The sequence below is a fragment of the Vipera ursinii genome (genome assembly GCF_947247035.1).
Source record: "Vipera ursinii genome assembly, chromosome: 7".
NCBI classification, from domain to species: domain Eukaryota; kingdom Metazoa; phylum Chordata; class Lepidosauria; order Squamata; family Viperidae; genus Vipera; species Vipera ursinii.
This window is the reverse complement of record NC_139521.1, coordinates 48,042,351-48,056,453: the sequence shown is the minus strand read 5'-3', so window position 1 is coordinate 48,056,453 and position 14,103 is coordinate 48,042,351. Positions and strand designations below refer to the sequence as shown.

The 14,103-nt window shown below is 35.8% G+C and overlaps 1 protein-coding gene across 1 annotated transcript in view; it reads left to right on the top strand.

Moving 5' to 3' along the window:
* The window catches only part of RNF150 (ring finger protein 150), a gene marked incomplete at both ends in the record, with an annotated part of 123,651 nt that extends 113,630 nt beyond the window's left edge, over positions 1–10,021 (top strand). The window contains one exon of the mRNA XM_083366966.1: positions 9,903–10,021. Within this exon, the coding sequence (XP_083223092.1) occupies positions 9,903–10,021 (119 nt within the window). The remainder of the gene's footprint in view (positions 1–9,902) is intronic.
* Positions 10,022–14,103: the final 4,082 nt, after the last annotated feature.

Below are 14,103 nucleotides of genomic sequence, written 5' to 3'. Positions count from 1 at the left end.
CCACTGATATTAATTCAGAACCAAATCTCACTAGTGGCATGGAACCATAGGATCAACATGTTCAGACTGTGATCATGCTGTTATATTGAAAGTTTATGTTTTACAGGAAGAGATGGGGATGAAAAGGTTACAAATTACTACGTTTTGCACCGAATACTGCTTAGGAAAGGGTATTCTTTCCTCTCACAAATACTATTCTCACACAGACAAAATTCAATAATAAATTTTCTACATGGTATGAGATATAGGTCTTACATCTGATATAACTCAGTCTTGATTTAAGACTAGATATCTACCTCCTTGAAGAGAAAAAGATTTTGTGCGATCTTTGAACTGTAAGCACTGTGCTTTCTGACATTTAGTCTATGTTATTTTGGATAGATCTGGAAACCAGTAGCAAATGTCTGCAATTTGCAAACCTTTGCTGCTACCGGTACCTCTAGTCCTCTTCTAATCTCATTGCTGCAGATTTACTCTTTAATATGCTGTGAGGGAAAACAACCAAGCTGAAGCTTTCAGGCTACAGTAGCTGGCTTCAATTTCAGCATTATTTATGCTTCCAAGTTTTAGTATTAAAAATGCAGTTCCAGTAATCATAACATTGTCCAAAGATTCCCATTCTCCCTTTATTTATTGCACACTTTAACATTGCATACACTAGTCTCATATCATTCTGTTAACTCAATACATGATCTGTTCTTACCAATATTAGTTCATAACTGTTCTTGATTGTCTGCTTTATCTTGCCAGATATCTTTTATAATTAATTTTTGTCTATATTCTTCTGGGTCACTTATGAAATACTTTCAGAAATAGATTCCACTTTCATATATCAGAGCAGCAAGGTATCAACATCGTGACCAGAGTTGTGATATTGGTTAAACTTGGAAGTGCTTGTAATTATGTGTAATGTTTGTAGCTTAAGAACTGTGACGTGTTTTTATAAATATCTGATGGTCTTCTGCATCCTTGACCAAGGAGAATTCAGTATCTTTCAATATAATGTATACTGGAGAAAATAGAAATGTAAAGGGAATGTTAATAACAAACACCAATATTTCCTTTTCTCTGTACTTCTTGGTTATGATTCAAGTCAGTGATGAAGGACACATTTTGGCAGCGAGAAAACCTCACCACGTTTAACCTTGTTTGCTTATTTATTAAGGAAAGGTTGTAAAACTTATTTTCAAATAGAGGAAAAACTTGGCCCTTTAATTAGATCACCAGGGTTTTGAACAAGCTGGCCTGGCCTGATGGGATGGGGTTGGGTTTTATAAATTGATCTTAACTTTTTAATCTGTATTAATTTATTACGGGCATTGCTGTTTAATTACTTTTTAATTTTTGTATCTGGTTTTTTATTATGTATTGCCCTGTTCACCGCCCTGAGTCCTTCAGGAGAAGGGCGGTATACAAATTAAATTAAATTAATAATAATAATAATAATAATAATAATAATAATAATAATAATAATAATAAGAAGAAGAAGAAGAAGAAGAAGAAGAAGAAGAAGAAGAAGAAGAAGAAGAAGAAGAAGAAGAAGAAGAAGAAGAAGAAGAGAAGAAGTCAAAAAGCAGGAAGAGTGAGAATAAGTAAATGGTTGGGGGCAAAATAAAAGCAAAATTTAATTTATTGAAATTCAAGTAAATACCATTAATGATTGTTTACTATTGTCCCTTTCATATTCAAATATTATAATTTCATGGCTCCAATGTAAGAACTCTATTTAGACAGGCACTCTCTATGGCAACTGTGAGCAACAGAAAAAGGAAACTGATAATCTATACAATATCTTCCAACAAAATGGATATCCATGCAACTTCATCAAAAAGTGCCTGACCATTCAACCAAATATAGCACAACCAGCACAAGCTGTAAATAGGGTAACACTGCCATATATCAAAAACATCTCAGAAACACCAATCGATTATTACAGCTGCATTGCAACAGCATAGCACACAAACCCACTAAAGCCCTCCAGAACATCCTAAGTAAACCAAAAGACCTAGCAGCCTCAGAAGAAAAAAAACAGGAGACATCCACAACATACAGTGTAAAGACTGCAACAGGCCCTGTGTAGGACAATCAGACAGAAGACTAGCAGAATGCATCCCTGAACACCAACTGGCAATCAGAAGACATAATGACAACTCTTTAATCTCACAACATATGGACAGACTTAACCATAGTTTCGACTGGGAAACTGTGACCATCCTACACCAAGCCAAGTTCAAAAATGCTGGAGAATTCCTGGAAGCCTGGCACTGTAAAAAATTGGCCATCAATAGACATATTGGCATAAATAACATAGTACAAAAAAGATGATCAACAGGCCAGAAAGGGAATAAAAAGACCCAAACACCTCTCCAGCAGCAATCAACCCATCACAAGACCTATACCCAGATGAGTATAGATTAACACCAAAATTAACATCAGGCCAAAAATCAAGAAGTAAATACCTCAATCAAGAACTAGTACTTTTTCATAACTGCAAATGGTCATTGTCTGAGACAGTCATTAAATGAGGACTACCTGTACCTAGTATCCAGTCATAAACATTTCTAGAGTAAGCAATAGTGGTGAATATCTGTAGCTTGGATATAGGATGAGGATGAAGATTCGTTTTCCAAACTCGTGGGTTGGTTTCAGAATGTTTAGTTATCATGCTAGTAACATCTTCAGCGGTGTTTAGTGGATGTCTGCGTCAGTGTTCTCCTGTTTATAAGGGCTTCATGTGTGGGTGTGTCAAGTTAAGGTCTTGTGATGGGTCTTGTGATCATACCTGGCCCATCACAAGATCCTCACAGCACATCACAAGGCATCTGATAAAGTAGACCACAACCTACTCCTCGGTAAGGTAGAAAAAGGTGGAATAGCTACAGATAGATCTGTAGCTGGCTGGCAAACCATACTCAGTGAGTAGTCCTCAATGGCACTACATCCACATGGAGACAAGTAAGCAGTGGGGTATCATAAGGTTCCGTCTTAGGCACAGTACTCTTCAATATCTTCATAAATGACTTAGATGAGGGAATTGAAGGGGGCTCTTCAAATTTGCAGATGACACCAAACTGGCAGGAGTAGCCAACACCGCAGAAGATAAACTCAGGATCCAAAAAGATCTTGACAAACTTGAACAATGGGCCGTATCCAACAAAATGAATTTCAATGTGGAAAAAAGCAAAGTCTTACATTTAGGCAAGAAAAATCAAAGGTACAAGTACAGATTAGATGAGACTTGGCTTAAAAACAGTAACTGTGAGAGGGATCTTGGAGTTCTAGTGGACAATCACTTGACTATGAGTCAGCAGTGAGCAGCAGCAGCCAAAAAAGCTAATACAATCCTGGGTTGTATAAACAGAGGCATAGAATCAAGATCATGCAAAGTATTAGTACCGCTTTATAAAACCCTAGTAAGACCACATCTGGAATACTGTGGCCAGTTTGGGTCACCATATCACAAAAAAGATGTTGAGAGTTGAAGAAATTCAGGGAAGAGCAACTAAGATGATCAAAGGCCTGGAGACTAAAACATACAAAGAATGGCTGCAGGAGTTGGGTTTGGCTAGTCTAAAGAAAAGAAGAAATAGGGGAGACATGATAGCAATATTCCAGTATTTGAGGGGCTGCCACAAAGAAGAGGGGGGTCACGTTATTCACCAAAGCATCAGAGGGCAGGAGAAGAAACAATGGTTGGAAACTGATCAAAGAGAGAAGCAACCTGGAATTAAGGAGAAACTTCCTGACAGTGAGGACAATTAGCCAGTGGAACAGTTTGCCTCCAGACATCGTGGGCATTCCATCACTGGAGATTTTTAAGAAGAGACTAGACAGTCACTTGTCTCAGATGGTATAGGTTCTCCTGCTTGAGCAGGGGGCTGGACTAGAAGACCTCCAAGGTCTATTCTATTCTATTCTATTCTATTCTATTCTATTCTATTCTATTCTATTCTATTCTATTCTATTGAGTCCTTTGGGAAAAGGGCGGTATATAAATCGAATAAAATATTCTATTCTATTCTATTCTATTCTATTCTATTCTATTCTATTCTATTCTATTCTATTCTATTGAGTCCTTCGGGAAAAGGGCGGTATATAAATCGAATAAAATATTCTATTCTATTCTATTCTATTCTATTCTATTCTATTCTATTCTATTCTATTCTATTCTATTCTATTCTATTCTACAGAAGAACATTGACATCCCCTAAACTCCACTGAAGATATGTTACCTAGCCTGGTAACTAAATGTTCGGAAACCAACCCAAAAGCTCAGAGAACAAACTTTCACCCTCATTCCTAGAGTAATTTAGAGATCAGATCTATCCTCAGGCTTAAAATTAAAAATGAACATTACAAAAATAGTTATCTGGAACTTTTAATAGCAATCTGCAGAGCTTTAATTCAGCTGGAATATCTGTCTCTTATGTCTTCCTATGAATAGCTAGAATTAAAATGGCTGAAAGAGTGAGGAAGGTTAAATTTGCTGTGGCTCAACTTCCTGTGTGCGACTGGATGATGCAAGAGCTGCTAGATGAGCATTGAGGAGAGGCAAAGTCTGATGATTCTGGCTTCTCAGGAGGACTGATTCTGAGTCCATTATGTGATCTACTGTTTTATGAAGGAATATGTTGTGCAGCGCTTTAGTTCTTTGCACTTAAGGTTTATTCTTTCCAAAACTGCATATTAGAAACGCTGTGCTTTAGCTACAGCAAACATTTTAGTTTTTAACTTGCTGCCTATTTACAGTGCTTAGAGTTCAACACAGGTCATTGCCCTTCTAAAATATCAACTCAAGAGTTCATTCATTTTCAATTTTTGCTCTTGTTGTCATGACATAGATTTGGTTCCATCACATTAAGATCAGAGGTTATAGGTATCAAACTACAGGCTGTGGGTGTCAGGACCTTTCAGACAGTCCTCCTAATTTGTAAAGTTATAATAATAGGATTGTTAGATGGTAGTTAGTTCCCTGCAATGGAAGTGCAAATATATTACTTTTTAAGGCACTTTACATAAAACTAAAAAGTCTTTAAAATATATTTTCAGTGGTTTCTAATGGTTGCAGAGATGGTTTACCTTTTCAAAGGTAAAAAATTCCAATTGAAATCCTACTTTGAAATTTCTTATTCTTGCTTTCTGAGTTATTTACATGATTAATAACATTTCCATGTGGAAAATAAGTTTTTTTAAAAAAAAGCTTATTTTTAGATTTTTGTAGGAAAATCTAAAGTAATAAATGCAATTATTTTTTTAAATACAGACTTCAATTATTTGGCACAAAATATAGCTTTAAATAATTGCATTTTTTTAAAAAATATAATATGGCCAAAAATGTATTTTTAGGATCATCTCTATGCAATCTTCTCATCTTAGTAATCTCCATATGTGTTAAGATATAATTTCCAAAATTCAGATGTTGGCTGGACACTTTGGGAGTTCTGGACTTAACATCTGGAGAATGCCGGATTGGAGAAAAATGGGTTCATATGAACATCTTTCCTCTGTGTTTTTTATTAAAATAACATTAACAAGTGGTTGTGTTGTTGCATCTCTTTATGAAGCAATGCTTACTCAGAGAGAAATGTCCCTGAATATAATATAACTGCTTAGTTATAAGTGTACTTACTATGGGAGATACATTGGGAGCCAGACTTTTCCAAGGCAAAAATGCTGATTTTATAACTAACAAACTGTCAGTAGCACTACACAAAGCATGCGATATACAAAGCAAGGTGTCCATTGTGCTAAAAAGAATCACTTACTTTAGAATATGTAAGAACAGACTGTATGCTTACATTATGTCATAATATACAGAGGATGATCAATGGTTTAATTGACTATGTTTCACAGTGTAGTAAAGATAGCCTTGTCTAATGTCTGAATAGATGCTGACTTCAAATTAGTTAAAGGCAAAACGGATACTTTGGTCCCAACAATATCCCAGGTAAATAACAAATAGTTTACCAGCCTCCTTTTTAGTGATAAAAAAAAGATAGATTTTCTCTCTCTTAATAATGTTAACACTTCAGAACATAAGGATTATTTAAATAGCGATTTGGTGCCCTTTGAAATACACACTAGAAACATTGTTGAATCTACTCCCATTGGATTTCTGAAACCATTTATGCGAAGGCTTTTTGTTTCACGGAGATCTATATAAATACTCAAAGTTACAGAATGTTAAATTTGGCTCAGCTACAGTGTAATGTTAGCAATAGCTGCATTTGCTGGTTTGGCATGCAGCTCATACCAAGGCGTTCAGTTGTGTATACGTGATATAAGCTATTGCCAATTTACACGTCATTGTGCTACCATTCCCTTTTACTGGCTGTCAGCTATAATGGCATGACACCATAAATCAGATCAGATTTCATTATACATTTACTCAGTGCTTTTTTTGTAAAAGAAAAAGGTGCCGGAACTCACACATGCCATACAACCCACCTTGCCTACCCTACAAGGTTCCATTCAAAAAAGGTGCCGGAACTCTGTTCTGAGGGTTCTATGACAAAAAAACCCTGCATTTACTTAAATACAGGGCTTTTTTCCTCATAGAACGCTCAGAACGGAGTTCCGGCACCTTTTTTTGGATGGAACCTTGTAGGGTAGGCAAGGTAGGTTGTATGACATGTGTGAGTTCCGGCACCTTTTTCTTTTACAAAAAAAGCACTGCTTAAATAACATAGATTTCATTATAAATTTACCCAAATCATATACAGAATAGAAATGCAAAGTGCTAGGCCCAAACTTCCATTCTTTTGTTTCCAGTATTCTATGCATGCATGTCATGTTTCTGTGTTTAAAGATCTAATAGTATTTCATGAATGTTTATGGCCCTCATCAAAATATATCAGTTTGATGTACCTTCAAAGGCCATGCCCCCAACCTTTTGGGCACCAGGGACAAAGTTCTATGGAGAGAGGTTTTTCCACAGACCAGAGGGGCCATGGTTTTGTGTGCTTCCTGCATTCCTGGATGGGGCTTTGCTTTCTTGCACAACCTGCTTTCTGGCATGCCGTGGACTGTTGCTGGTCCACGGACCAGGGTTTAGGGATCCCTGTCCTAAGGCACATAAAATCACCACAATTCCTATTACATTTCTATTAAATGAATAGAATAATCTCATGCATACAGAGATGGAGGAAAAAAAATAGAGAATATCCTATATTCAGGGGAAACTCCAAGAAGAGAAAAGATAGAAAACTATCTAAACAAAAACATAAAAGGAGGAAATATTTTAGCAATAACATAGTGAAATAAAATGTTGATAGCCTGAGAGAAGGAGAGAAATGACAATCAAATTGAAGAAGAAATAGTATGGCGTGATATTGGGAAACTGGGGGGAAATTTATAGACGTAGCATGGAGTAGAATGATTAGGAAAAGTAAAAACCAGGAAACATGAAGTAGAGTGACTAAAATAAAAGATAGAAGAGATGTGCACATATAGAAACTGGAAACAAGTATTACATAATATTATTTTTTTGGGGGGGGGAGGGAAAGTTGAATAATGGAACTAAGTGGGTAGAACACTGAATATGAAAATTCCATATTGTGGTATTTTGTTCAAGGCCCAGTTGTATATTCAGGATATTTGCATAAAAATTCAAATTACCTTCTGGTGGTTTGTTGCATTTACATATTGACGTTATGCATCTGGCATTCTGCTTTTCACTGTTTCAGTAACTATGATCCAACATGGGTACACACTGGTTAGCATGTGGGTGTGCATTTCAGAGACGGAGTTGTAGTTCTTGAAAATAACATGAAGAGCCATGAGCATAAATTAGTTTTGTACTGAATATAGTTGTTCCTAAGGAAACCTTTTGTGTAATTTAAAATGAAAATTTGTTGCTGAATATTGACTATTGGTAATTTTAGATGTAAATAACTATATCTTTGCAGTGGAAATTCTAAAAAAGAAATTTTTAAAAGCAATTATTTTGTTTTGAAACATAATATTTTATACTACTAGTTTTAGGCTAAGTGTCCATTTTCAATGTAGAATATAGAATCTGAGTCAACATAATGCTGTTCCCTAATGCTATCTATATAAAAAGAGAGGTTTTCCATGTAGAGAAGGATCAAATTGCTCTTTGATGCCTTAAACATGTACAGGCTCCAGGAAAAATGTAACCTGATCAATATAAACTTTTGAATCTTTTGTAAAAAGTTGACCCCATTTCTTTTAAGGGTTCCTTCCATTCAGGCTTTCCCACTTAAGACTCCAAAAGAAAGCACCTATCAAATATTTCAACTGTGTGAACTCAGCCTGCCTGGCTGAGGAATTCTGGGAGTTGAAGTCCACAAGTCATAAAAGGGCCAAGTTTGAAGACCCCTGCATTAAAGCAAGAGATCAGACAGTTGTTTCGAACAAAGGTAGCTCAGGGCTGTGACCAAGTTATCTTTAATCAAGACAGTTACTCCCTTGCTTAGCAAGGAGCCTCATTGAGCATTCTTATTCTTTACTCCACTCTACTCAGAGTCCAAGGGCTTGGGGTTCATACCTCATCATCTCACTACTCCAGCTGTTCTGATGGTACCTGTGTTTGATCAGCTCCAAGTAATTCCTGGCTAGGTAATTTCTGAAGTTTACAATCCACAGGTTCAACTAGAGCATCTTTGCCAGAGTCTGAATTCTGAGCCATGAGACAAAGTTATTGTGTTTTAGCCTGTTTGGATAGGATAGCAAGCCCCCTGAAAAAGCAAGTACTGTCATTGGATTTGCAAATGGTGGCTGTGGCAAAGACTTTAATTATATAATTACTAGTTCCAGCTGTGGCCAATTATAAGCTTAATAATTTTACAGTAATGTATTGTACTGCTTAGTGATTTACCTGTCATTATTTTTACCACTTGTAATTTCCAGATTTTTCAAAGCCAACTTCATGTAGGCTACACATTGCTGGTAACATCCCATCCTGATTACTGCAATATAGCCTATACGAGGTTGCCCTTGAAAAATGTCTGGAAATGGTGCAAATAATGGCAAGTAAATTAAGCTGTGCAACAAATAGGAAATATATGAGGTTTGTACTAAAATATCTGCATTGGTTGCTCATGAGGCATAATTACAGTTGTTGGTATTCATCATAAATGACCTAACCATACTTTTTAAAGCATATTCTGCAAAGCACAATTGTTCCCTAAAGATTAATAGGTATTTGACAAATGCCTATTTTCTCTCCCAAGATGAAAATGTTTTGTGTTTTCGCACATAATTTATTGAATGGAGATGTTAGCAGATTTCTTCTCAGAGATCACATCAAAACAATTAGGGGGAAAAATATTACTTTTGGATAAAGTTTCACAGAGGGATGTAAAAATGCATTGAAGAGCCTCTTAACTTTTCTATCATTAGTTTTGTGAAGGTGGATTTTCACTCACTTCATGAAAGACCAAATACCAGAACAATTATCTACATCTATTTTAAAAATTGAGACAAGATTATGATACTGACTTTGTGATAATATTAATTAGACATCAATAATCCTTATTAATTTACTGCAGATTATGTCCCAGTCTACCTCTGACAGCCAGTACTAGCAGACATTGATTAATTGAAGAAATCAGGCGTATCTAACCTAAAGATCCAGACGTACATGTGTTCCCTCAAGGTTTCCAGTCACCTCCTCTTGCCACCAAATTGTAGCTCCCAGTATAAGAAATTGAATGTGCAAGAATAATCCTAATAATGTTTTGTCCTGAATCTATATACTTTTGGAAATATAGACTTCATGATGCCATTCAAATGTAAGAGCTGATCTTGTAAAAATATTGTGGACTTACACTTTGATGGGTTTTCTTATTCAAAATCAGATGACAAGAACAAAATAAAGGTGTGAAGATGATTTGTAAATGATGAAAGACCTGGCTCTAATCTTTTTTTTCTTCTTTCAGATGAGCAAGAACCAGCAGTTAGTAGTGATTCAGATATTTCATTGATTATGGCAATGGAGGTTGGACTCTCTGATGTGGAGCTTTCCACTGATCCAGACTGCGAGGAGATGAAATCCTGAAAAAAGGAAACTATCAAAACATCCTTCTACTAAACTAACAGGCAGTAGCAGGAAGAAGAAATCAGTTGTGGTACGCACATGAATATCCATATACATATGTGCACATATGTAAGATTTGGGTCAGTTGTGTATACATGAATACCCATATACACACGTGCACATATGTAATTGTATGACCTGCAAAGACATCCGGAAGATTATGCGAACTCCAGTTAATTCCATTCTGGGATGGTCATGAAAAGCAATAGTAACAGACGTGTCTGCCTGGATGCAGTTTCATTATCAATTATATTTGTTCATTTCATTGAAAACAGAAGTTGAAAATGTATTGTTCTAATCCAGGTGCCAGAAGAATATGCCCCTGCTTGGTGGCTTAGAACCATATAATCCTATAACTGAAATGAAGTCCCCCCCCCACACACACACACCTCTTGTGGGTTTTTTTAAAACAAAAGGGATACCAGAAAATGATTATAGCTGATGTTGATGGACATTATTTTTCTTTCTTCTCAATAACCCAAGCTTATTCAAATATTCAGTTCAGAGATCTGAACATTATGGTGTGACACAAAAATGTATGAATGCCAGGCATTTTCTACATAAAGAAAGCATGGCTTCAGGAAGAAATGGTGCTTCCAACTTTGACTTGATTTGAAGACTCTTTTTATTAAGATAAAATTGGCCCTTGGAGATCTGTGCTTCCAGGATCTTCCAGACAGGAAAACAGAGGCTGGTTTGATAGAGGTTGGCAAATTGTTATTTAATCCTGCTGGGTCCCACTCTGAGCTTTAGGACATTGATGTATGACTTCTGAGTGAGAGAAGATGCGTGGAGACAACAATCAGAATGAAATTAAAGGTCAACCAATATATGTGGCTCTTTGTACCACTATATACTCTTCATGCATTAATGGCTTTCACAGTGATTGATATGAAATTAGCTTTACTTTAAAAAAAGTTTTCCCAAGAAATTTCTGACCTATGAATGAGTGGAATTTATTGATAATATTTGTGATTAGATGGAAAGAAAAATGTTATAGGAGGGCAACAGGGGTATGGTAATTTAAGGTAGTTACCAATGGACTCAGATTGTTTATCACACAAGGTATAGCTTGAAAATAATTTTATCCTCTCAAAAAACATTATTAGTTACTCTTATTTTACAAGTAAAAATTTTCCCAGTTTCCAAGGAACTTTTCAACGATTGTGGAAAAGGACACTCAGACACAGCATGATCTTTATTTATATAACTCCAATTTAATATTGTTGGATAAATAACCAGTAATCCAATTCGGGGAGATCCTTTCATTCCTAGGAAAGAATAACATTGTACTAAGAATGAACTGCTTTACTAAATACCCCTAAATTAAATTGATTGTACCACATTTAAATTCACCTTAAAATTATTCAGAAAGTCTCAGGCACTTTTATTATGATGTGTGAAAATACGCTACAAACACCTTTTATTGTTGTTTATGCTCCTGATGTGGAGTATGTAGGATAAACCTGGATAAGTTTAGATGTAAATCAAGAGGTGATTATTCGTAAACTTATTTCTGAATCACAATTTAAAACGGAAACATTCAAACCAAATTCACTAAGAGTTGTTTTTCTCTAACTAATATATGTTGAAAATAAGTGCCATTAGCTGCTGGAATTTAAGCGATCTTGTTTTATGCTATCGCTTAATGGGGTGTGCTATTTATGCAGATGAACAATTCGTATTTTAATCAAAGTACTTAAGAAGGACTTTTCATCTTATTTTATGTCACAAAAGGTTAAGCTAATACTTCTGACAATAAGAATAGTAATTTCAATCACGGTAGATAAACAGAGGTAACATAGTCACTTGTACTTATAAACTGAATAGACACAGACTGTTCTTTCTTCCTTTAGTAGAATAGTACTATAAGAATTCATCCATAGGTGAGCAAAAAGTAGATCTAGATTTACTTAATGGATCCCGAGTAACTGGCTATAGATCAGTATCTACTCCTAATACCTGTATAGTGAACAGTAGCTGCAAAAGGCCCTCCCCATCTTAAATTGCCATTTGATCAAAGTATTGTTTCTTCATCAAAAGACTATGCATTGCAACCTGGTTCAATAGTTGAACTTTTAGCCCCATATGTTTCCAAATCCCAAAGTCTGATTTCTGTATCAGCCTCCAGCTGGTGAATCCAAAGACAGAAATAATGGCAATATTAAATCCTTGAAAACAGAGATTTGCTAACCTCTGAAATTATCCCATGTACTCTCTTGTTACTTTTCTTATATTCTGATTTCCCTCTCTCTGCATTTAGTTTTCCTAATATGCTGTTCTGTTAGGAAACTGAACAATGAAATAATGGCCAAGCTTTGTATCCCGCATATTTTATCGTTTTCCACAAAAATTGGAAACCTTTTAGTGCCATTTCATTATGCCATTTCTTCCTATCCCAGAGCACCTTTGGATTCCAGCATATTTTGTGAAATGCCACCTGGGACAGTGCTAAGAACTGGCATTAAATCCCAAAGTGGAAAACGTTGAAGATACCATCTGCTTCCATCTTTCTTTGTTTGGGATGGGAATGAAAACATCTTATGAAACCTAGTTTTGGTCTTGTGAATAGTGCAAGTAAAAAAAATGAGTGTACCTAGGAAAGACAGTTATTTACATTGTATCAAGGCTTGCTGTGGCATCTGATTTATTATAAGCACCGAAACTGCAATTTTGAAAGCAAATTGGTCTCTTTAATATCATTGCTTTCAACAAAACAGCACTGAGAAAGATCAGTCTGTCCCATAATGAGGAATCTTCCCCCAAACTGATGCAGTTCTGTTTGACTCTGAAACAACATAGAATCTAGAAATATTAGTATTCTGTTTATTGATATTTGATTCAAATTGAGTAAAAATAAATCTTCCTGTACTAATACAAAGGGAATCTTGGTGGGCATAACTTGTGCTGCCACATATTGTTAACTGCCTGTGAAAACGTACCTGTCCGATTATAAAGATGTAGTTGTTTTAATATTGGAAGAGGCTACTCACTGTTCCAGTATATTCTTGTTTAAAAATATAAAGCATCCCTGTCTTCAGTTCAATTCATTTTGATGACATGTGAGATACTATATTAATTAGTCAGGGGCAAAAGTCTGAATCTTGTATGGTCAACTTTCAACGTGATTTTACTACGTGGCCATGTTCAGCTTTATGTTATCTACAGTGTTGCAGTAAAATGCAGTAAGTATGCCTATTTTGCTGTATTCGGTTGTTGACATGTTAAACCATGTTGTCCATCTGCATCCAGCCCAACTGCAAAGTTGGGTTATGATAATCAAAAATATTAGCTTGTAAACTGTCCCTAAGCCTGCCCGTGTTTCTCCTTTCTCACTCCAACCATTTCCATGTTATCTGAGGCTTAACATTAATGACATATTAAGCAGTAAGTCATTATGGCGCATATACTGGTGGTAGATAGATGGTCAATGAACAGCATGTGTGACTTTGCACTAAGTCTGATTGTTTTTCTTTTCCAATGTAACAAATAGGGGAAGTATGTAATACTCTAAGGAAGCCAATTTGGTGCAGTGGTTTAAGGCATCAGCTTAGAAACCAAGAGACCATGAGTTCTAGTTCCACCTTGCTGAGTGATCTTGGGCTAGTCAGTTTTTCTCAGTCCTGAGAAGGAGGTAATGGCAAAACACCTCTGAAAAACCTTGCTACAAAATCTGCAGGGACTTATCCAGGCAGTGTCCAAGAACTGGACATTAATAAATGGAAGAAACTATATGTAATTGGAAAATACTGATATTGTGCACTACTTTAGAAAGATATCTTCTCCCTGTGTCATTAATTTAGACTAGCAGTATTCAACTAAGAACATCCCTTATCATCTGTAACTTCTTTCTTTGAACTAAAGAAATCAGTAATTAAATGTTGCTGGGTTTTGTTTTTTGGCTGTCTGAGAACGTGCTTAGTGCCAATGAACTAAAGCTATTGAGTGTTTTGGATTTATTATTAATCTTCCAATTTACTGAAGAGGTCTTAAGTAGTAGCTGATATTAAAATAGAATAACCCAGAAAATCATTTAAACATTA